This window comes from Gallinula chloropus, assembly GCF_964237585.1.
Source record: "Gallinula chloropus genome assembly, chromosome: 2".
Classification (NCBI taxonomy): domain Eukaryota; kingdom Metazoa; phylum Chordata; class Aves; order Gruiformes; family Rallidae; genus Gallinula; species Gallinula chloropus.
Genome location: NC_140086.1, coordinates 6,902,902 through 6,926,271, shown reverse-complemented (window position 1 = coordinate 6,926,271; position 23,370 = coordinate 6,902,902). Strand labels below are relative to the sequence as shown.

The following is a 23,370-nucleotide window of genomic DNA, read 5'->3' as shown; positions in this document are numbered from 1 at the left end:
TGCTTGCAAATTATTTTAAAAGAGAGTACAAGGACACAAATTTCTTGGGATTTGTGATATATTCGCATTCCTGCCTATGAACAGGATGCTTATGAATTGCACCCTTTTCTTTTCAGACTACTTCCACAGGTGGCCAAGACCACTTTGAATCCTGTCATTCTACTCCCACTGCCCTGGCTCTGAAATGCTTTTTAGAATAAGTATTATCTGAAAATAGCTTTCCAGAGGGTCATTCTTCTCATGGTGTGAGAAAGAGAACTTTGGGTTCTTCAACAATGGGCTGGCTCGAGCATCACCAGCCTTGCTTTCTAGGGATATGGAGCACTTATCCCCAAGGGGCAGAAGGATACTCTCAAAGAAGCTGGCAGGGCTCACTAAGAGAGCTTTAAACTAGATGAGAAGGTGGCGGGGGGGGGGGGGGGGGGGGGGGGGTGGGGGGGGGACACAGACAGGGCCAGGCTAGATGGAAAAAAGCCTGGGAGTGGTGGTCCTGTTACTGAGGGATGGTGTGCTGGCAATGATGACCTCTGGTCAGCCACCCTGGTAAACCAGGGGGATAGTGCATTAATTCAGAGTAGAGATGTAATTATTACTGATGGGCTAGGTAACATAACCAGCTGTCACTTGGGAAGCAAGGCCTCCAACCTTGTGATTCTGTGATTCTGTCATTAGTTCTTGATCACAGAGAGTCTACTAGGAGAGAAGGGATATGGTGTCAACCGTGTCCACCCAAATCTATTTATTTGAGAGCTTTGCTCAGGATTCAGTCTGGAAATCACTGTACACAGAGCAGTTGCTGTATGCTGGTTAATTAGCTTCGTCTTCACAAATGGAGATAAAAATCAGAACAATCATAACACTATTTCTGATCTCTTCCTCAGCTTGGTAAATCTAAGCATTAGTAACATTGTCAAACAATGGCTAAAGAGGAAATATTTAACTGCCTTTTGGCAGTGACAAATTACTTCAACCTTTACAAGTTCCTCTTTTTAAGCAGTTTGACATTTCGTTACCAAGGCAGATTTTTTATTTTATTGTTTCTTTCAGTCTGCCACAAAGCCACAGTGTTACCAAGTAGGTTTCTGTGAGTCATATGCAGGTGGGAAGAAATCATGCCTCTATTGATAGCACTATTATTTTTTATTATTATTTGCAAGTGTTCTTGCATAACCCTTCTTTTTACTTGGTTCACGATTGACTGCTTATTTTCCCCAAAAGAAGTGAGCAAAGTATGCTGATCTGTACAAGCTCTATCAAACTGGATCAGAAGAGAAGTCCAACAAGTCTTATATTTGCAACCGATCATAGTTAAGTATCAAATACTCACTGAGGAGACAGAGGTAAGTAATGGAAAGAAAATCCGAACCTAAGCCTTGACAACTTCAGAAATTGCATGCCTTCAGGCAAAGTCTCCCCTAATTTGTCCAAATATTGGTTTATGCCACAGGCATCACAGTTCCCATCCTTTCTGAACAAGAACTGGAGTTGTCAGTATTATAATATTGCACAATTGTGGCAAATCCTACAAAGTTCACAGATGCACGTTCCAGCAGTGTGCCATGCCAGCTACTATGGTCTACAAAAATGGAGGGGAAAAGAATCTTTTTATTGATTTTAAATATGCTATTTTTTCAAGTTATCCGAATTTTGTCCATTATTAAGAAAAATCACAGAATCACAGAATTGTAGGGGTTGGAAGGGACCTCGAGAGATCATCAGGTCCAACCCCCCTGCCAAAGCAGGATCCCTAGCTCATATTGCACAGATAGGTGTCCAGATGGGTCTTGAATATCTCCAGAGAAGGGGACTCCACACACCCCCTGGGCAGCCTGTCCCAGGGCTCTGTCACCCTCTCTGTGAAAAAGTTCTTCCACATGTTGGTGTGGAACTTCCTGTGCTCCAACTTGTAGCCATTGCCCCTTGTCATATCCCCACAGACCACTGAAAAGGAGCTGGCCATTTCCCCCTGCATCCCATACTTTGGATATTTATAAACACTGATTAGGTCCCCCCGTCTTAGGTCTCTTTCAAGGTCCTACTCCAAAATTTGTTCTAAAAGCCAAGTAAGACCTCAATTTCCATTCATTTCCCAGTTATTCTGTTGAAGATACTTCTGTGGCTCAGAGAGTTCCTTCATTCAGATAATTCAAGTTTTCAGAGTGACCAAATGAGATCCACTGGATTTTTCTCTTAGTACTGTTTCAAAAACCTGCGTGTTTGGGTTTTATTTGTTTGTTTTATGGTGGGTTCCCCCCCCCTCCTCCACCCACAGTAACACTTTATTTCAACCAATCACACCTCAAAATAAGGCACCTTCCTTACTGCAAGCAATCAGTCTGCACAAGAAATACTCTGCTTTGGCCCAGGTGCTATATTGATGGTCTGTTTTCTTTCACGTGGGGCAGATGTGGTTTCTATGCCTTTTGCTGCCAGGAAACAGCTCAATGTCTAATGCTGTCATTATGCTGCATTCCTGAAGTCTTCACTTCTGATACTCTCAGGCAATGAATCATTTATAGCTCTTTTACATGCATGCAAACATACATCAAATTGCAAAGCCAATTATAAAACAATATACAGTACTTTTTATGGCTTCAGAAATCCACAATTTCTATTTTAACACTGAAACAGAAATAATGGCTAATCAGAAACTTTCCTGGCTATGTTACTTTAAGGCAATTATATTAATTTGCTATAATTTACTGCAAGAAAACTGGGAACTTCTGAATAGCTGGAGCTGTATAAATTAGCATAAATATTACATTTTCACAGGTTCATTTTCCTAGCCCAGTAGATACCTCCTGTATTATGCATAGTACATATACCAGCCCTCAAGTAATTTACACTCAAAGACAATCAAATTTCATGAGCCATCAGTAGCTTACCTTTTATTCTGCAGGCCATCATTTTATGGTTTTAAATAAAATACTTTTAGTGAGTTCAGTAGAGGAAGAAAAAGGGTTTGACTGGCAGCTCTGGAGAACCAAACTGTATTTGTTTACAAAGCAAAGACAATATGTAGAGCTGAAACAGCACTTTACCATCACCAGGAATGTGACTTTACACTGTTTTCAAAGTACCTCTCTGTCCTGTTCAAGATTTTACCCTTGTTTCTCATCAGCCAATTCTGTTTACCAGTACCAAAAAGACCTAATTCCAACAGAGACATTGTAGATTGCCTTCAAATGACTTGTTGGCTTTCTCTTGCACATGGAAAGAGTTTGAGAACATCTTGGGAGACCTTACTGCAGGGGGCTTATAAGAAAGAACAGATTTTTTAATAGGGCCTGTAGTGATAGGACAAGTGATCACAGAATTGTAGTAGTTGGAAGGGACCTCAAGAGGTACTGGCTTTAAACAGAGAGAGGGGAGATTCAGATTAGGTATAAGGAAGAAACTTTTTACAATGAGGGTGGTGAAACACTGGAACACATTGCCCGTAGAGACTGTAGAAGCTGCATCCCTGGAAACATTCAAGTTCAGTTGGATGTGTCTCTGAACAATCCAATCTAGTTGAAGATGTCCCTGATCATTGCATGGGGTGGTTTTATTAGATGAACTTTAAAGGTTCTTTCCAATGCAAACCATTCTATGACTCTATGAACATAACAAGGAGGAAAAGTGATGGGAATATGCAATCAACCTTATCTGATTTACTAGAAACCAGAGATTACCAATGAGCAATACTGGAGCTCCTTCACACTTCTTGACACACCCAGCTATCATGGGATAATATAGTGACTGACTGCATAGACAGCATGAATGCACCGGTCCCTATTCAAACATAATACTATGAAGCTGGGAACAGCAGAAGCAAATTCTATTGTAAAACCAGACTGACTGGAAGCTTGATTACTCAAGGATTGTGGTAGTCAAAGAAATAGTGCAATCTGATTTGCCTCCGATTGTCCCTGACTCAGAATCATAGAATCTTGGTTTGGGTTGGAAGGAATCTTAAAGATTCTCTGCCCACAGGCAGGGACACTCTCCACTAGACCAGATTTTCACAGATTCACACATACACAGATTCATAGGGGTTGGAAGGGACCTCTGGCGATCATCTAGTCCAACCCCACCCTGCTAGAGCAGCACTACCTAAACCATGTTGCACAGGATTGCATCCAGATGGGTCTTGAATATCTCCAGAGGAGACTCCACAGCCTCTCTTGGCAGCTTGTTCCAGTGCTGTCATCCCCACAGTAAAGAAGATTTTTCTCATATGGAGATGGAACTTCCTGTGCTCTAGCTTGTGCCCATTTCCCCTCATCCTGTCACTGAGGACTACTGAGAAGAGTCTGCCCCCTTCCTCTAGACACCCGTCCTTCAGGTATTTATAAGTGTTGATGAGATCCTCTCTGTCTTCTCTGTAGGCTAAACAGACCCAGGTCTCTCAGAGAGAAAGGCTGCCCAAAGCCACATCTTTAGACACAGATTTTCATCCAAATACTCATATATCTAACTGACAGATCACTCACATGCCTTTCTTGGTTATGCAGAGAGCTTCCTACAAGCATTACCTAATTCTACCTGACTTTTTTTCTGCTTATCAAAACACTCCAGTACAGACTCTGAACATGTGATTAAGTCAAATCAATTTCAGAAATTATTCCTGTACAGAAGAGCTTCTAAAATTATTTTTACCTTGCCATGAAGCTTCAAAAAATGCTTTACCTGTATTCACTAAACTTTTGTCTGTACACCAGTCTGGCAATACATTTGAGAATTATAGAACACTGACCCATTTGGCTTGTATCAAAAATAGTGTGGCCAGTAGGTCTAGGGAGGTGATTGTGCCCCTGTACTGGGCATTGGTGAGGCCACACCTCAAGTGCTGTGTCCAGGTCTGGGCTCCTCACCATAAGAAGGACATTGAGGTCCTTGAGCAAGTGCAGAGAAGGGCAACTGGGCTGGGGAAGAGGCTGGGGGGCAAATCACATGAGGAGCGGCTGAGGGAGCTGGGGATGTTTAGCTTGGAGAAGAGGAGGCTGAGGGGAGACCTTATCACCACCTACAACTACCTGAAGGGAGGTTGTAGAGAGGTGGGTGATGGTCTCTTCAGCCAGGTGACAGGAGATAGGACAAGGGGAAATGGCAGGAAGCTGCAGCAGGGCAGGGTCAGATCAGATGTTAGGAAAAAAATTTTCACTGAAAGAGTTGTGAGGGCCTGGAACAGGCTGCCCAGGGAGGGGGCTGAGTCACCTTCCCTGGATGTGTTTAAAAAAAGTGTAGGTGAGGTACTTAGGGACAGGGTTTAGCATAGGATGGGAACAGTTGAACTTGATGATCTTAAAGGTCTTTTCCAACCTTGTGACTCTGTGATCTCTACTCTCTTCTTAGCCCATTTTTTTCTGTTTGTCAGACTGATGAAACTTCTCTGACCCCCAGAGAACTCTGAGATCACTGGAGCAGGGGCAGTTGTTTGTGAACAAGCTGATGTTCCAGGGTCTGCGCTTCTACGCACTCCACCCAAGCACCACACCATAACTTATAATTCCTATTAGCTGTGAAACTGCTTTTTGGGACATTATGATTGGCACGACGGCTCTGAACAGAGGTACAGGCTCTCGCTGTCACTTGAAGATTTGTTTTCACAAAACATGACAAAGTGGTTGGAAAAAGAGTGAATCTCTTCTCTCATTCTCCTGTCCCCGAGCTGCTGTCTGGGACACTTGCCAATAGCAAAGGGTTAGCTTCCAGATGATGGATCTTGACTGTGCTGTTGTTGGCATTTGTGCTCCGATTGGAAAGGCCGTCAGCTCAGAAGCTATGAGAGTTGATTAGGTCTCCTTTCAAGAACTCTCTCATCATCAGTCAGTGGAAATTATTGTAGTGTTCTTTAGGGCATATGAAGATAATTTTTCAACAAAGTACCACCGGGAAAAAAAAATGCTGAGAAGAAAGAAAAACTGAATCATAGACCACTCAATCAAAAGGTAGAGAGCATCCAAGTCCACTTCCTAAAGTGAAGAGTAGAAAGGCTGTTCCCAGTGCTTGAACGTTCTATTTCAGGGGAAAAAAGAAAGAACTGCCTGTCCCAAGGCCCCTCCTATTAACTTCCACAAAAATCAATGCTGAAATCTATAGAAAGGGAAAAATCTAATTGAAAGACCGTTGGTCAAGTGAATGACTGTACAAACCAGTGTATTTGTAAGTGGATTTCAGACCCAAAGTGAGAAATTGTAGTGATGGGAGTCAAATAAGTTCTTCAGTATATAACCACAGTAGTAGTTTATTCTGTCTTGTACCACTCTATTCACAATTACTCTAAATTAGCCATAAACCTCCCTTATTTTCAATTATACAAGTCTATGTATGATTGACTTTTTCACAATGGTATGCAGAGAAACAGGGAGTTTTGTAAAGAGAATACAGCAGCCTGATTCTTTCCAATACATAAGCATAGCAGAAAAATAGGGGGGAATGGAAAGTGGAACTTCCTATGCAAACTTTGTTGATTTTCAAAAGGAACCAATTATCAGTCTGTCCTGGTTTCGGCCAGGATAGAGTTAATTTCCTTTCTAGCAGCCAGTGGAATGCCATGTTTAGGAGTCAGGATGAGGGCAGTGCTGATAACAACCTGATGTTTTAGTTGTTGCTGAGCAGTCAAGGACTTTTCAGTTGTTCATATCGCCCTGCTAACGAGAAGGTGGGGGTCACCCAAGGGAGGTGGGAGAGGGCACAGACAGGACAGCTGACCCAAACTGGCCAAAGAGGGTATTCCACACCAATTACATCATGCTCAGCATAAAGGGAAGTAGGTGAGGGAAGTAGGGAATGGCTCCAGGATGTGTGGTTTTGGGGGTGGTCTGGTTTGGGGACAGCTCTGAGCTGTATGACCTGAGTTGTGAGGTTCAATAAGAAACTGCATTTGTGTATCACCAGTTTTGTATATTTTGCTACAAAGTCTTACTATTGTTATATCTCTTTCTCTGTTGTCCCAGTAAACTGTCCTTATCCCAACCTGTGAGGTTTGGCTGGGGTTTTTTTTTGAGTTTCTTTTTTGTCTCCCCCCAGTTCCCCACACATACCCTCTTAGAGAGAGCGGCTGTGTGGTGCTCAGCTCTCAGCTGGGGCAAAACTATGACACAGTCCAATATGAGCAACTCCGGAGGATTTTCTCCTGAAGGAGACTCCATCACTGTCCTGTCTGGAGTCTCACAAGAATCTCCAGATGATTTAATGACATTTTAATTGAACACCCACAGTGAAAAGACTGCAAAGCTATTTCAACATAACTTTTTAGTCCTAATCCCAAATTAATCTCAGTTTTGAACTCTATCATAATGTAGATCATTGTCGTGCTGTACCCTGCATATGCCAGATCAAAAAGCAAGATCCACAGGAAAGAACTATGCCAATGATTAAAGAAACCAGTTATTGTCACATTATGAGTTACCATGTTTTCGGCTACAGCTAGGAAATCATTTAGTTCTTTCTAAAGATCAGCCATTTATCTTCAGGCAACTGAAGATTAAAGACTTCATCAGTAATTATCACAAATGGTGCCCTGAACACACTGATTAAAGATACTTGTCATTATATCTTATAAAGAACAGTATATCAGCTCTCTTACTATTTCAGAATAAATATATATTGGACATCTGGTGGAGCCCCAACCACAACTAATCACCATTTGCATAAGGAAGACACTGGAAGAACCCTGTTCGTTTAAAACCACCCATTACAAACACATGCTAACACATGAAGGATGTGCTTTCTATACCAGCCTCACACCAAAGCAGAGAAGACAGAGACAAAAAATAAAGCCATTTCCATGTAAAATTAACAATTCCAGATCACATTCTGATGTAAACTACACTTCTGCAGTCCCAATTAGCTATATGCAGTAATTACAAGTAAAAGCTATTTTAATTTTTTTTTTAAATTTGACTTTTGAAAAATGTTACATAACATATACCAGCTATCTTATGTGCTCAAGTTCTAAATTGGTAAAATCAGAATCTTAACTATGCCTTAAGTTTTTAAATAATCAGACATTGTTTGTAAAACATCTCTCTTAGTATACAGTTAAGACCAAAAAAAAAAATAATTAAAAAGTATGGAAACTTCATGATGAGCTAGAAACATTGGTCCCTTTTTTGTAGCAGGCGATAGAGAATCTGTGTTAGCTGCAAGGGGAAAATGATAAAAATATACATTGCCTTTTTTTTACAGAAAAAGTGGAGTTTTAGTCTTTTGCAAAGCTAAGAAATTTTTTTCCTTGCCTTGCCTTCCCTCACCTGTACCCTTCCCCTCAGCCCTCCCCTATTCTCACCTCTCCCTTCCTCTTTGTGTATGTGTCTGTATTTCTCATACAATTTTGTTCTGGGGTCAGAACACAGCAGAACCTCTGAAAAAAATGAAAAAAAAAAAAAAAAAGAAGGGAAGGGAAGGGAATTAAGTTAGAAAGATGCCTTCTGTGCCAATAAATAAATCAAAAAATAATAGGAATCGCTACATTAAGGTTCCTATATCTGAAGAGAGATGAAGAACTCCCAAGAGTACTGCAGGAGATAGCAGAAGTGCTCACTCAGCCACTTTTCATCAGCCTTCCTGTCAAATCAAGGAGGTCCCAGCTGAATGGATGTCAGCAAACGTGATACCTATCTACAAGAAGAGCCAGAAGGTGGATCCAATGAACTATGGGTCTGTCTGTCTGACCTTGGTGCCAGGGAAGGTTATGGAGCAGATCATCTTGACTGCCATCATGCAGGATAACCAGGTGGCCAGGCTGAATCAGTACGAGTTCATGAAAGGCATGTCCTACTTGACCAACCTCATCTCGTTCTATAACAAGGTGACGACCCGTTTAGTGCAGGAGGGAAAGGCTGTGGATCCTTTAACACATTCTCACAACACTCTGCTGGTGCAGCTGGCTGCTCATGGCTTGGATGAGTGTATCCTTCACTGGATGAAAAGCTGGCTGGACGGCTGGGTGCAAAGAGTTGTGGTGAATGGAGGATGACTATGGAGTTTGCAGCTATGTATTCCTCTCTTCCCAGCTAAACTGGGATTTCAAAGCATACAATTCCCACAATGGATCCTAGATGAGCTATTCTCTGATGCACAACCTTCCTTTTTCAAGAGTTGAAAAGTGAATTATCATTGACAAAGAGTGATAAATGTCCAGAAGAAGAAAACACAGATGATTCCTATGTGACATAAAAATGTGGGTTTGAGTAATGTTTTGGTCTTAGGCTGAAACAGCCTGGTTTTCATACGTTGCTCAAAAGATGAAAATATTAGCAAACTGCCTTTGGAAAAGAACCCTTATTATTAACACTTTTATCTGAATGACACTCCCAGTTCTTGTATTATGCTGGGAATAAACTTTATGTCTTCCGGGATAGCTAGATCAATGCTAGGTGGAATAAGAACACTTCTTATCAAACACTAGTGCCTTATTAATGGCAAGTCATATGATTAATCAATCTGATTACTTAGAAGTCAATTTATCTGCAGTGCAACTGCTATCCAAATGAAAATAAGATTACTGTGAGTACAGTTTATTAATAACCCGCAGTATGTCATTGATTCAATTTGATTATAACACAGCAGGCATGTGATGCACAATACAAAGACGTTAAAACAGCCTGACAACAGTGGATACAGAAGAGGTGCATGGTACAGGATAAGGCATAAATCTCCTGAAGTGTAAGTGACCATTCAGTTTTCACTTCTACAAAGAACATTTTATTTTATTGTAGATGCAGGATCTGCAGATATTTTTCAGTACAGTTCTTATGTCTGCTGAGATCACCTGTAAGCATGAGTCACTGTAACTTTTAGACACAGACCTTGTAACATCCAAAATAACCCCTTGAACCTCCTCACAGGGAAAAGCAATTTAGCAGACCCAAAGGGGATTTCAGATGCTGCTGAGGGAAGCCAGTCATACACATATCATGAGTCTCCCTCAACCCACCAGATCTCCCAAGCCTGCAGTAGATATGATCCAATTTTGAACATATTGTTAATCTATTGTGATACATATTCCCTGTGAGCACTGGTTATGGGCTGAAGAGAGCTTTAGAGAGTACCAGCACTTTTTTTAAATTATTATTCTGTAGAATATTCTCTGTTAGTTTATTTGTCCACAAAAACATTTTCTTTCATATTTCTCTGACAAAAAAAAATCTTATTTCAATAGGAATGATCTGTTATCTTAATTGTTCTTCAAAGGAAACATATTGTGTAGATCAAGAGAAAAAATGTGAGAGGGAGGGAAGGAGGAATGGAGATCATAGAATCTTAGAATCATAGAATTGTAGGGGTTGGAAGGGACCTCGAGAGATCATCTGGTCCAACCCCCCTGCCAAAGCAGGCTCCCTAGGGCATAAAGATCCCTCTTTGCTGGGCAGATGACTGGAAAGAGAGTGAAAGAGTTGAAAAAATCACCAAGGCTTAAATAGGATTAATTATTGTAACTGCTCTGCTAAGCCAGGAGATGAGGAAACTGTCAGTTGTCAGAAGTCGCTTGGGGAGAGATGGGGAAAATGTACATGTACAGTCCAAAGCCGCTGGCATCTAATTAGTCTCTGCACTGAGAAGTCAGAATTGCAAAATGAGGAGCTTTCAGGATCCATCATTAAGCAGTGGGACCTCAGCAGCCCGGACAAAGAAGATCAGCTCAGGAAGTAGCAAGAGGAACTGATGATTGATTGGCACTTTCTTTAGTCACTTGCATATTCAGTCAGGAAAAAGCAAATTAGCTACATAAACTAGATGAGAACTTCCACAGACAATCTCTGGGCCTAAAAAGAAAATTAGCTCTCTGATGCACCTGTTTTATAAGGACAAAAGAGGTAAAAAATGGCATGTGTGACCTAGCAATGATGTGTCAAGGTAAGAGTACTCTATTTTGTATTCGAGAGATGTCTGGAAAACATGTCTTAGTAGCATTAACACCAGGTTTTGGCAGAATTCTGGCTTTCCTGAGGGCTTAGCAGTATTGTAAATCCAGCCACTTCTCTACTGCAGCTGTATGTTCAAATCTTTTCTGAACCATGTGTGACCTGGTTGACCTGGGCTGGCTGCCAGCTGCCTACCAAGCCACTCAATCACTTCTTTTCTTCAACGTGATAGAGGGAGAAAGATATAATGAACGGCTTGTGGGTCAAGATCAGGGCAGGGAGACCACTTACCAATTACCATCACGGCTAGAACACTCTACCTGGGGAAATTAATTTAATTTATTACCAATTAAACAGACTAGAATGGGAAATAAGAACAAATCTAAAACCACCCTCCTTAAGGGCGCAGCTACCTGCTTGAGTGTGAGGTCCTCCATGGGCTGCAGTGGGACAATTTTCATCACCATGGTCTTTCACCATAGACTGAAGGGAAATCTCTGCTCTGGTACCTGGAACACCTTCTCTCTTCCTTTACTGACCTTAGTGCCTTCATAGTTGTTTCTCACATTTTCTCACTCTTCCTTCTCACAGCTGTTGCAGTGCTCTCTACCCTTTCTTAAATACATTACCACAGTGCTGCTCCCAACACCACTGGTGGGCTCAACTTGGGCCAGCAGCAGGTCCATCTTGGAGCCAGATGGAACTGGTTCCCTCGAACATGGGGCAGCTTCTGGTGTCTTCTCACAGAAGACTCCTCTGCTTCTATCCCATTCCTCTACCAAAACCTTGCCACATAAACCAAATGCACCATGCCACTAGTCCATCCACTAAGTGTGATTACACTAGTGGGGGCAAAGTTTACTTGTGTGAGCCAGTTGGCTCCCTGACTTTGTAGAATTTAAGCCAAGCCTATGAAATTAATAAACAGTGGAGTTATTACATGTCTCATACACAATGAACCACTAATTTTCTGGGGTTTTAAGCCATGCATATCCTAGACTTGAGGAAGAGGGTGCAATAGCAGTGATTTAGAATTCCTATCAATTGCAAGCTTCTGCTCAAATGGAAGTATTCTGAAAAAAAAAATATCTAGCTGCAGTTGTAAAGGGAGGGAAGCTCTTTTTGGTTAATTCACAATAGGTAAACCTCAGGTAAGGGAAATACCAATTGTTTGTAGTCTTGCAGAGAACTGAATAATCATATTAAGTTCCCCAGAAAATACTTCAGACAGAAGACACTTGCCCAGGAGAGGCATCTTAAGAGCTTAAGCCAGGACATTTCTCAGACCAAGGAAAACACAGAAATGTGCATGAAAAGTAGAAGGATCCAAACTGAGCTTTTCAAACATGAAAACAAAAAAGAAACATTCAGGACAAACCAACATTAACTATTTCACAGCATTCTATGACATAAAAAGGAACTAACCAAAGTGTCTTTAAAATTCATTTTCTCAGGTCCTGCTGCCCAGTGAAGCTTTGTCTGTCTTGGTAGACAAGATATATTAAATATACTGGCCTAGATTTAGCCAGTTCCATCAAATCAGAGTAGATTGCAAATGAAACAATAGAAAAATGTGGTATATCTTGAGTTAAGGTAGTCAAAAGTTACTAATTTGGATATGCAGTTGGCAAGATCCAACCAAAAATACCTATAAAGTGAGTAGACAGGTCTTGAGTTTTATTCTAATGAAAAGGGCAGGATTCATTGTCATGCCCAGTGATGGTAATTGCAAAATTTCCCAAACCTGGACAATTCTACAGTTCAGTTGAAGTTACATTTAACAAACACATTCAAACGACCTGGAAAGGAATCTACAAAGTTGTAATGGGAAGTAAACTTGATGCAGTGCAAAGCACTGCAGCACTCTAAGAAATAATATTACTCCTCTTCATTCACTCACTTATGGCTTGATATAAAGTCCACATAAATCAGCAGTCACAGGGCCCTGGCCTGGAGTTAGTTTTACCCCCACAGCAATTTCTTTTTTATCTCTGATTTTTTTTTTTTACTTTTTTATGTTAAACCAAGAGAAACAGTCTTTGCTCGTTATGATACATCATGGATAGCATATGCAGAAAAGCCATGACAGTTTATTTAATTAAAATGATCAGATCAAGAAGAGATGTCATGACTTACAGAGGTTTCTGAAGCTAAGCAAACACACATCTGACCATGAAGAAGTAGAGTGTGAGGCATTATATTTATGATTGTTTGGTGTGTGATGTTCTGATGACCTGCAGAGTGCTAAATTCCATCCATGGTAGAGTGCTTTCATTTTGGTATTTAATAGGTCACCTGCTAGGGTAATAATTATGCTGTCATTTAAAAAATAAAAAAAAAGAAGAAGAAGAAACTAAAAACCTATAATAAAAGATTAGTCAACAGAGATTGGTAGGAAAGAAAGTTTGCAGCTACAGAAAACATTTGGGATGGAAATAAGTTTTCCTAATCACAGCAGACTAAGGTTTTTCCATGGAGAGTAAAAGGAAATATGGGAGTGGAGAATTAGCCTTTCCATTTATCTTCTTGCAATAGAGATTTATCTAGAGGATAATTAAAAGTAGGAACCACTCTCTAAGGAAGCCTCTCTCTTGCGTGATGCACTGTGATGTACAGAGATTAGTCTACACAGACAAACACTAGAATCCAATTATTTAAATGTATATGATGTGACTGCCTACCAGTGAGGCAGAGGTTGAGGTCAGTTTGTTTGCCAAAAGCATACAATGGCCCAGTGGTTTGGATAGCAGCCTCAGGCCAAACACTCTCTCAGCCTGAGTTAATTCCCTGGTAGTTCTTCTGCACCGGCTGCTCTAGGCTAGAATATTTTTCATATTTATGCAGAACAGAACAGCTTCAACAGGAAAGGTTGAGGGAAGCTGAGGGCAGCATGTTAATCAAAACCTTTGAATCAGGGTTTCCTAGCAAGCTGATGATTCCAATATTCTGGGTTGAGTTTCTAGATATAAGGAAACATTTCTGACTTAGCACTTAAAAAGCCAAACCAAAACAATACACTTAATTAATTACTATTTTCCAAGCAAACAACTTTGTACTAAAAATTGCAGAAGAAGCTTTCCCCTTCACCCGCAGCAAGTGCTATGATCAAAGGCATACACTAAGCTGCACTGAGTAAGGCAATGTGTGTAACACCCTGTCACCAACACACACAATACTCAGTACTCCAGGCACAAACCCTTCCCTTACAACATCCTTAATAATGACTCCAGTCCTCTGGCTGTCAAACATAACACCTGAAATCAAGGATCTCTTACTGAATAATTAATTTCACTGTACAGCAGACACCTGGTAGTGCCATGGGCAATCAGGGGTCTATACACATATCTTGGACTTTTCTGAAATGGTTCATATAGTTGGAGCCTGAACACCCAGTGTGTATCCAGCTGCCAGGTGGTTCATGCAGAAACATTTGAAGGGTTCTTGAAAAAAAATCCCTCTGCTAGTAATATAAAGCAAGGCATGTTCTTCATAGATAATGTCGACACTCTGTGTGGTCTAACGGAAGTAAAGCACCACTGTTCATCCTCCTTACCTCTGAAGAAGTGGGTTTGCAATAGCCAGCTCCAAACACTAGATTTTCTAATGACATACTGGACTGGTCTGGTCCTGCCTCCAAGTTGCCTTTACCAAGCCACGAACCTTTCCCCGGACGAGCAAAACTAAAAGAAGAAAAATAGAGAAGAACAATCAGAGCAATATCGTTAAACAAGACTATGACCACGTTTCCCTTTCAAAATGGACATTGTATAGTGTGCACTAGCTCAAATGAACTCGAATGGAGTTTGCTTTTTTGGCAGTGGCTTGAATTTTATCTTTCATTCAGTCATTTCTCAGCTGTCTTACAGTTCTTTTTCCAGCATAACATCTCAAGAATATAATCTTTCCCTCTATCGACACAGAGAATTATTTCATCCAACTTCTCATCGGTTTGCATCAGGTTTAAACCTCACTTTCTTTCTGACTTCAACCATATCCCCTTTCCTCTTCGAATTGGGCATGATTTGTTTTCAGTTTCAATATCCTTTATAGCTCTTCCCCATCTTTTATCAGACATTGGTAGTTCAAAGTTCTTACTGTACCATGACATAAGCTTCTAGCACCAAAATGACAAGACTTCAGCCCAAAAGCTGCATTTCCTTTTGCTGGGTGCAGTCCATTCACTTGGGATTTTTCTTCCATACTCACATGCAACAAAAATTTTCTGTTACACAAATTCTTCCTCAAAAACCTCGTAGAAATTAGGTTAGAATTTAGTGCTGAGGTCATTATCTCTTGGTACAGACTATTATAGTCACAGTGTTCCCTTCTGACTGTATCTGTATATTTTCTACCTTGTAACAGGAACTCCTTAAGAGTGGAAAATCTCATTTGGAGTTTACTCAGCATCAGGGTCCTGATGCATAGCTAGGGCTCTTAGTCTGGATTAATTTGAGGAAATGTCTAGATGATGTAGGTTACCCTTATATTTGCTGGAGAGGAATCGTCATTAGCAAGATATGACTCATCTCCTTCTGAAGTAGTGATATCAAATAGGTCAGATGAATTTCAACCTCAAATTGCTTATTTTTATTGTGGACTATAAAGGAGGCTAGGATGACTGCCTCATAAACAACTGAAGTTAGGTGAGACAAGCTTCAGTGTCAGTCCCTGCGATAACACGTGCTATACGTAAACTCCATCAAGATTTCAAGAGAGAAAGCGGGATACTTTACACTAAGCCAAGTTACTGAGTGTAAATGGTGATGGAAGCAACATTGAAGCTTTCAAAAAGTGTTCTTAAAAAGCATATAGGCTCAGATCCATCCTTCGTGGATATCTACACTTGATTGAGCTTTTAAGGACAGATCAGAGTCTTGGCTGCTGTACAGAAAGACAGCAACAGAAGAAAGGTTGCTTATATGAAGGATACAAGACGAGAGAGGTGCAGCAACAGTTGTTATCACCCAAATAATGGGTGAGGTTCTGATGTGCAACATCAAAAAAAGAATCTTGAGCAAAATTAGGAATTGGACCAGTTTCAGAAGGTTAAACACAAATCCCTGCCTCACTTCAAAGTCAAAACTACTGCTTGTTATTTCCCATAACATTCATACACTAACAAAAAGGACATCTGATGAGGGGGAGGATGGTGTAGAAGACCTTAGCATATATCTGGCCAAGCTTATGTACACATATTAATTTATGTGCATGCAGTGAATTTCCAGCTGGTTGCTTCTAAGCAGCATGAAGTCTTTCCATATATTTCCTACATGCAACATTTAAGGTAAAAATAAATAAATAAACTAAAGCAATTACAAACAGGCAAGAGATAAACACTGCTCTGAATAATTGCAGCTGTTATTGGATGATGTTGTCTCCCTAGTCTGCTGGAAAGGCTCAGGAAGCAGAAATAAAAAATGATTGCTGTGGTATCAGAGAGAGAAGCTTAAACAAATGTCGCCTGCATATGAAAAACTCCTCATTTGAATATTAGCAAAGCTTTCAAAGGTTTTAAGGGAGCGAAAAGCATTTTTAAAAGCCTTATTTATTTATTTATCTTTTGCTTTTAGAGCACAGAAGGGATTTTAATCTGTTGGCTTTATGGAAATTGATTTCAATAGCACTGCAAAACCAAAACCTTTTTTGGGAAACCTGCCAAAATGTTTTCTGTGTGTTGAGGGCAAGTTTAACTGAAGGCTTGCAAACTGTTGAGGTTCCCCTAATGCTTTCTCAAACACATAATATTTGAAAACAATTTTTATTAGCAATAATAGGCTAATTTGATGCATAAAATTTTGTTTTCTGTTATTTTTTTCCAGTCACTCGTGCAACTGTGCATATTTGTATGAATCTCAAACCTTGATTATTTTCGTGTCCATGTGAACTGTCTACTTAAAAGCACTGATTTAACAGCAACATTTAGACCCTTATCTTGTATATTATCTATAGTTTTTGTTTAGAGGCAGGATAAAAGAGGTCAAAAGAGGTAATGTGTACATGTCAGAGAAGATGAAGATGTGTGAACAAGTATTAGTATTATCAGTGATTATTTTTTTTCCTTTTTCTTGAGATGGTCAGTACTCATGAGAGATCTTCATCTTTCAGAGGAGACTCATAGTTCTTATAGCAGTCATCTAAGGACACATGCTTTAGGACACTTCTGAAAAGCCCATTTTCCCCTATGATACAGCCTGCAAGATACCAGTAATCAAAATTTAAGAACTTTCTGCTTCAGAGGTTATATTCAGGCAATTATTTCCAGCAGTCATCTTCTGTGAATCTGTGTCCATGCCTTTCTGATTTATACTTTTGGCCTCTGTTAAAATGAATTGTATGTTGTAATATGTGATTCACTTTCTGTTTGTTTTGAACCTGCTGTTGGAGAATTGAACGTGGCACCTCTTAGTTCTTGTACAGAACAAAATATTAAGTAATCATTCCCTGGTTTTATCTTCTGTGGACGATTCACAAACATATAAATGAGATGGCAGATCTCTTTAGCATAAGAATTGCACTGGCCTTGATAAATGGTCATTCAGATGTGTTATTGTAGTAATTAAAAAAAAAAAAGCTTTAGGCCAGATTAATTAAATATATAATTCATGCTAAGATTAACGTGTCATCAAATGAAATAACATTTTTAAAATTTTTGGTTAATTTCAAATTTGAGGCTGGTTTTTTGGTGGGTTTTTTGGGTTGGGTATTTTTGTTGTTGGTTGGTTGGTTGGGATTTTTTGGTTAACAAAACTTAATTTCTTCACAAATTGTAGTTTTCAGCAGAACAGGGCAAAAAACCTAACAGGTACAGGATCTTCTGACTCTTGCCTGAGAAAAAAAAAGGGTCTTGAATTATATTAAATGGTCAAATGATAAGAAAACAAATTAAAAACACCAAAACCAACATAATATTCACATTTCTAATTACAAGAAACCATAATCTTTTGACTGCACTAAGAGTGGAAGTTCAGAAAATGAACTTGCATCCCATTTAGACCAGATCTTATGGATACATTGATTCTTTTTCCCTTGGTCCTTTATGCAGAAACTATTACTTATTTAAAACACAAAAAAATATAAATAAGTCCCATAGAAATAACACACATCAGAATCAAACCCTCACATCCAACTCTGACAGTACCATTTACATTTCACCAGGAACTTCATTCTAACTCCCACAGACAGGAAAGATGTAATGGACAACAGTGATTTCCTTTGGTGTCAACTCAAAACACTGAGACAGCATTTGGCAAATTACTGCTGGCACATGGACATTGTCTACATGGATGTTGTATTATTTGGTTTTGAGAATAATACATTCAATATATGTATAATATATACATAATATTTACAGGTTATGCTCCCCTAGACATGTTTCTCTCTTACACAAAGAATTTCAGCAAGATTCTAATCAGGGACTGTAAAATGTTCTGAGCTTCCTGTGGAAAACTAATAACATTTAATAAAATAAAATTTGCAATGAAAACCAATATCTCTCCCTAGATCCCAAACAGAGTCAAAGGGAAAATCTGTTTTGAAATCTCAGGTGATTTTGTTTGCTAAAAAATGCTGGTTCATCTGTTTTGAACTCTTAATTACAGTAATCTTTAAAGTAGGGTAAGTCACAGAGTGGTTATTTATTTAGTATTGTGGGGGTGGGGGTTGCATTTTGGTTTTGGAGGGGTTTTTTGAAAGTTTGACTCAGAACTGGTCCATTTTTTTCCTTATGGGGCTTAGCTGGTAGCTCAGGAGAATGGCATAACAAAGTGGAGGTTTATCTTTGCATTTATATTACAAACAATAAGAAATAAAAGAAAATTCAAAGGAAAACTCATCCAGTTATCATTCATGCAAGAGTTCTTAGAGGGAAAAAACATAAACCAGTATACCTTTAATAAAGATATTATGGAAGCAATAGCTTTTTCCTGCATAAATATTCCATTTTCTTTCTACAGATTAATTTATTTGCAAATGAGATGGAGCAGAAAAAAAAAGCAAGTCATGAACTTTGCTACCCAGGATTACATTTGTGGCCATTACAAATCTAAGCTGCCCCCAAGTAGGTGTCAGCTACACTTAAAATAGTAGAAAGACTGAGCTGCACAGTCCACACCCAGATTCAAAGTGTGCAGGGTAGAACGGTGTGTGACATACAGATGTCAGTCGTGCTTTTGAGGAACAGGAGGACGCCTGGGAATAAAAGGATTTAGGCAAGATAAAACTGCTCAAGGATGGCCAGGGTTGGCCTGATTCCTCAGTGCAGTGGAGCAGAGCAAAACTAGGTCAGGGCTGAAACCTTTAAATACCCTGTGTCCCTTTGATTCCATTTCCTCTTCCCAAAGCAAACAAGCAAACGAGGCCCTGAAAAATTCAGCATCTGTGTCTTGGTTTCTCCACCTGCAAAATTTCCCCATCCTCATCTTCTTTCACCAAGAAGACTTCTTGATTCTCATACAGTGATTTGGATGGGGGCAATTAAGAATTCAGTGTTAACAAGTAGAATCCTGAAAGCCTACTTTGTTTTTCACACAGACATATGTATGAAAGTGGAGGAGAGACTAGAAAGTTGAGGAGGGTCCAGAAAGCTGAGTAAATTAAACCCTTTTCTTGTGCAAACAAGGTAAAACAGGTTTGCTAGTTGTCTCTGATGAAGGATCTTGCTTATCTGCAGCAATTTCAAGCCTTGCTTTTTTTTCTCCCCTTGTTTTCATTTGGTTGTTTTTTGGTTTCCTTTCAGATTGAAAATGTTTTCAGCTGAAGTCCATGTTGTGGCCACCAAGTGAACTGGATTCTGCACAGCTTTAGACAAAGCATGGCTTTGGGGAGACAGGTCTGTACAGACAGTAGCAGTTTGGTGCTGAAACACAGCTCTTAACACTTCCAGAAAGCTTTCAAGGGAAGAAAGTAAAAATCATCATAAGTCACTGGGTAAACTTGCAGTCGAAGACAAGCCAACCAGATCCTATTGTCCATGCTGCTGAACAGGAAATACAACATGTAGGGCAATGTATTCAGTGTGGGAAGCTCTGTGTGAGTGTGGGAAGCTATGTATTTGGATACTTGTTTCAGAGATTATTTACAACCTCTGTTTTTACTTATGAAGAGTAGCATATGCTAACTTCTCTCAAGAAGGAGCAGTGCAGAGGTCTGTGGAATTAATGAAGCAGGTAACCATGCTTCTTGCTGTCTGCTTCCTAAATGAGTCCACTATAAGGAAGTCACTGAGTTTGCAGCATCCCTGAGAATAAGTAGGTCTGCACAGACCATAGAGGATGCATCCTTTTGGGAAAAGTAGAAATATATCCTTGAGTCTGAACTATGCTGAAGCAAAGAGCCTTTTCTAACAGCTGGTGCTGGATAAGTAGCTGCTGAATCCACTTACAGACTGGGCCAGTAGCAAAGCCAGTGACTGGGAGCTAAAGGAGAAGATGCCTCAGGCCGGAAACCAAAGTGATCTATACAAAAGACAAAACAACAAAACTGGAGTGCCAAAGCCATAACTCCTCCCCTTCCTCCTGCAACTGTCTACTCATGTTTAGCCTTGGAATTTAGGTAAGAAAAGAAAAAAGGTATTTAAGCAGTTTGTGGGGGCCAGTGCATTTGGCAGGGGAGTACTCTCAAGACTGAACATCATGCACTTTTTTCAGTTCATGTTTTGACAGGCTTGATGGGGTCATCTTCTGTCATCCTGGGCAAAATGAGGTTGCCAGAGGCAAGCCCTTTACATTCCAAGGAGAACTGTCATTTCTGTGATGTTAGGAAAGATGTGCCAACCAACTCCTGCTCTAGACTCTTCTCTGTTTCTCCCACATCCCAAAATCCGAAAATACAGCTCTGAGGTCTGCAGCTGCAAAAGCATTCAGTACAGGCACTACTGACCTGCACAGCAGTGTCACTGCAGGAGATTGAGGGGCTTAGTGGCACAGCTCCAGCCCTCTGGTTTGCCAACAGAGGTGTGACACTACTGACCTGCAGTACCTGGCAGAAAGGTTTGGTTAGTGGGGAAGGATCCTTCAAAGGATCCCAGAAACATGATTTTCACTCATTCTCCACTTGGTAAGATGCATAGGGCTTCAAAGTATCAAACTTAATGTAATATTTATTGCATATGAATTATTAACCAGGGCAAACATCAATAGCAACATGTTCACTTGTCAAATAATAGGAGACAATAGAGGCACCCTGGCAAGGTTTGCCCAACAGGAGCTATATTACCTGCAAGGAAAGGCCTGAATTGGTCTTGCTGATATTCCTACTGTTTTCACTGTTTAAATACAGGCCACAGGGAATGACTTTGGGGAAGAATGTCCAATCTGCCAGCAGAGTTAACAAAATATGAAAAGCTGACTCCATAGGGCATATGTGAACACATAGTGCTACTTCAGGTAAGGTTGTTTTTCAGGATAACTTCAAGACAGAATCAGAGAATCACAGAATGATAGGGGTTTCAAGGGACCTCTGGAGATCCTCTAGTCCAACTGCCCCCTACCAGAGCAAGATGAGAATCATAGAATCATAGAATCATAGAATTGAGCCTTGAGCAGGCTGCACAGGATCGCCTCCAAGCATGTTTTGAGTGTCTTCAGAGACACTCTCTGAGCAGCCTGTTCCAGTGCTCTGACACCCTCACAGTAAAGAAGTTCCTCCTTGTGTTTAGCTGAAGCTTCCTATATTCAAGTTTATGCCCATTGCCTCTTGTCCTGTCACTGGGCATCACTGAAAAAAGACTGACCCCATCCTCCTGACACCCACCCATCAGGTATTTATAAGTATTGATGAGATCTCCTCTTAGATTTCTCTTCTCTAGGCTAAAAAGTCCCAAGTTCCTCAGTCTCTCTTCATAAGAGAGATCACAGAATCACAGAATCAATATGTTGAAAAAGACCTTTGAGATCATCGAGTCCAACAATACCTGTAGTCTACTAAACCATATCCCTGAGCACCACATCTACCTGTCTTTTAAATACAGCCAGGACCAGTGACTCAACCCCCTCCCTGGGCAGCCTGTTCCAATGCCCAACAACCCTTTTAGTGAAGACTTTTTTCCTAATGTCTAATCTGAACCTGCTCTGGGGCAGTTTGAGGCCATTCCCCCTTGTTCTATCGCCTGTTGCTTGGGCAAAGAGACCAACACAGTCATCAGGGTTAGGTGGGGAGTCACTGTGTGGAGCACTCAGCAAACACAAAATGCCAACACTCAACAGCAAGCAGCCTGGCAGCGAAAGGGAGGGATGATGACTTTTCTGAAGCCCTTTCCTATTCAAGGATGAGGGTGTAAGACCCTGAAAAAGGTAAAGCATGGGAGGAAACAGCCTCTAGCAAAACATTCAGATTTTCTAAGGTTTGGTGGGTGTGAGCTCATATGTAAGAAAGAAAAGTCCACATGTGGGACTCAACAAAATCTTTCCCAATATTTTCAAAGAATCAAGCTTGAGATCTGATCATTAAAGGAAAAAAGAAAGTTGTGAAATCACCTGACAGGTTCTGTGGGTTTATTGTGTGGGTTTATCATGACATTTTCTTTCATAGAGAAAAAATAAATCTCTCTCGGCTGGTCTGAAAGCCCAGGAAAAGCAGAGGTACAGTCCCAAGAACAGGCCATGCTATGGAGGGAAGTGTTCTAGCTCCCTAATCATCTTCATAGGTCTTTTTTGTACCCTCACCAATAGCTCCCAGTCCTTGTTGAACTGGGAACTCGGAACTACTCACAGTTTTCCAGATGAGGCCTGACAAGTGTAGAGTAGAGGGGGAGGAGAACCTCCCTGAACAAGCTGGTCACATGAATGAATTTCAATTTTGCCAAACCTGAGATCTTTATTTTCAAGCCAGGTCTAGAGCTCTTACAGTTTTGCATCTAAGTGTACACACACATGCAGAAATAACGTATTTATTCATGTAAAGCATGTGCTATGATGGGACAGTTTAAGGTAGCAAGCTAAAATATAGTCAAATACTCCACAGATACTTTTCCCAGACAAAGTAATTATCTGGTGGCCTTTATTTTTTCTACAAAGTAACAAAAAAAAAGACCTTCTAGTCAGTCAGGTTCTACTGTGTTACAAAAATAAAGAACTGGTTTTATAATTAAACCTTTTTCTATGTTCCATGTAAGCTCCACCGATAAGTGATAAGCAGGGAAGTTCTGAGCTGGGAGAAAAGCAAATACACTTTAGTTGGCTGGTTTTGTTTCAGAATGCTTGGATCTGGCATTTCTTTTACACTAGTGTCTTCATCCTGATTTATATTGAGAGAATGCAAGATATAAAAACTCTTCAGGTTTTGAATATTTATCAAGAAGAAGATAAATCCTCAGTATCACACTTTAAAATTATTTTACTAGCTTAAGCAAATGAGACTATATATTGTGATGTCAAAAGTCTTCATTCCAATGCATTAACTAAAAATATGGTATACTTCACAAATTTGTATTTTAAAAGCTATAAAAATCTGACCATGGAACAGTTGCTCATTGTGCTATTTATGCCTAATAACAGTAACAAGTCTCCACAGCCCCATTCAT

The 23,370-nt window shown here is 40.2% G+C and overlaps 1 protein-coding gene across 1 annotated transcript in view; it reads right to left on the bottom strand.

Moving 5' to 3' along the window:
* The window catches only part of FAM135B (family with sequence similarity 135 member B), a gene marked incomplete at both ends in the record, with an annotated part of 151,570 nt that overhangs the window by 44,983 nt on the left and 83,217 nt on the right, over nucleotides 1–23,370 (bottom strand). Inside the window, one exon of the mRNA XM_084280492.1 lies at nucleotides 14,407–14,533. Within this exon, the coding sequence (XP_084136618.1) occupies nucleotides 14,407–14,533 (127 nt within the window). The remainder of the gene's footprint in view (nucleotides 1–14,406; nucleotides 14,534–23,370) is intronic.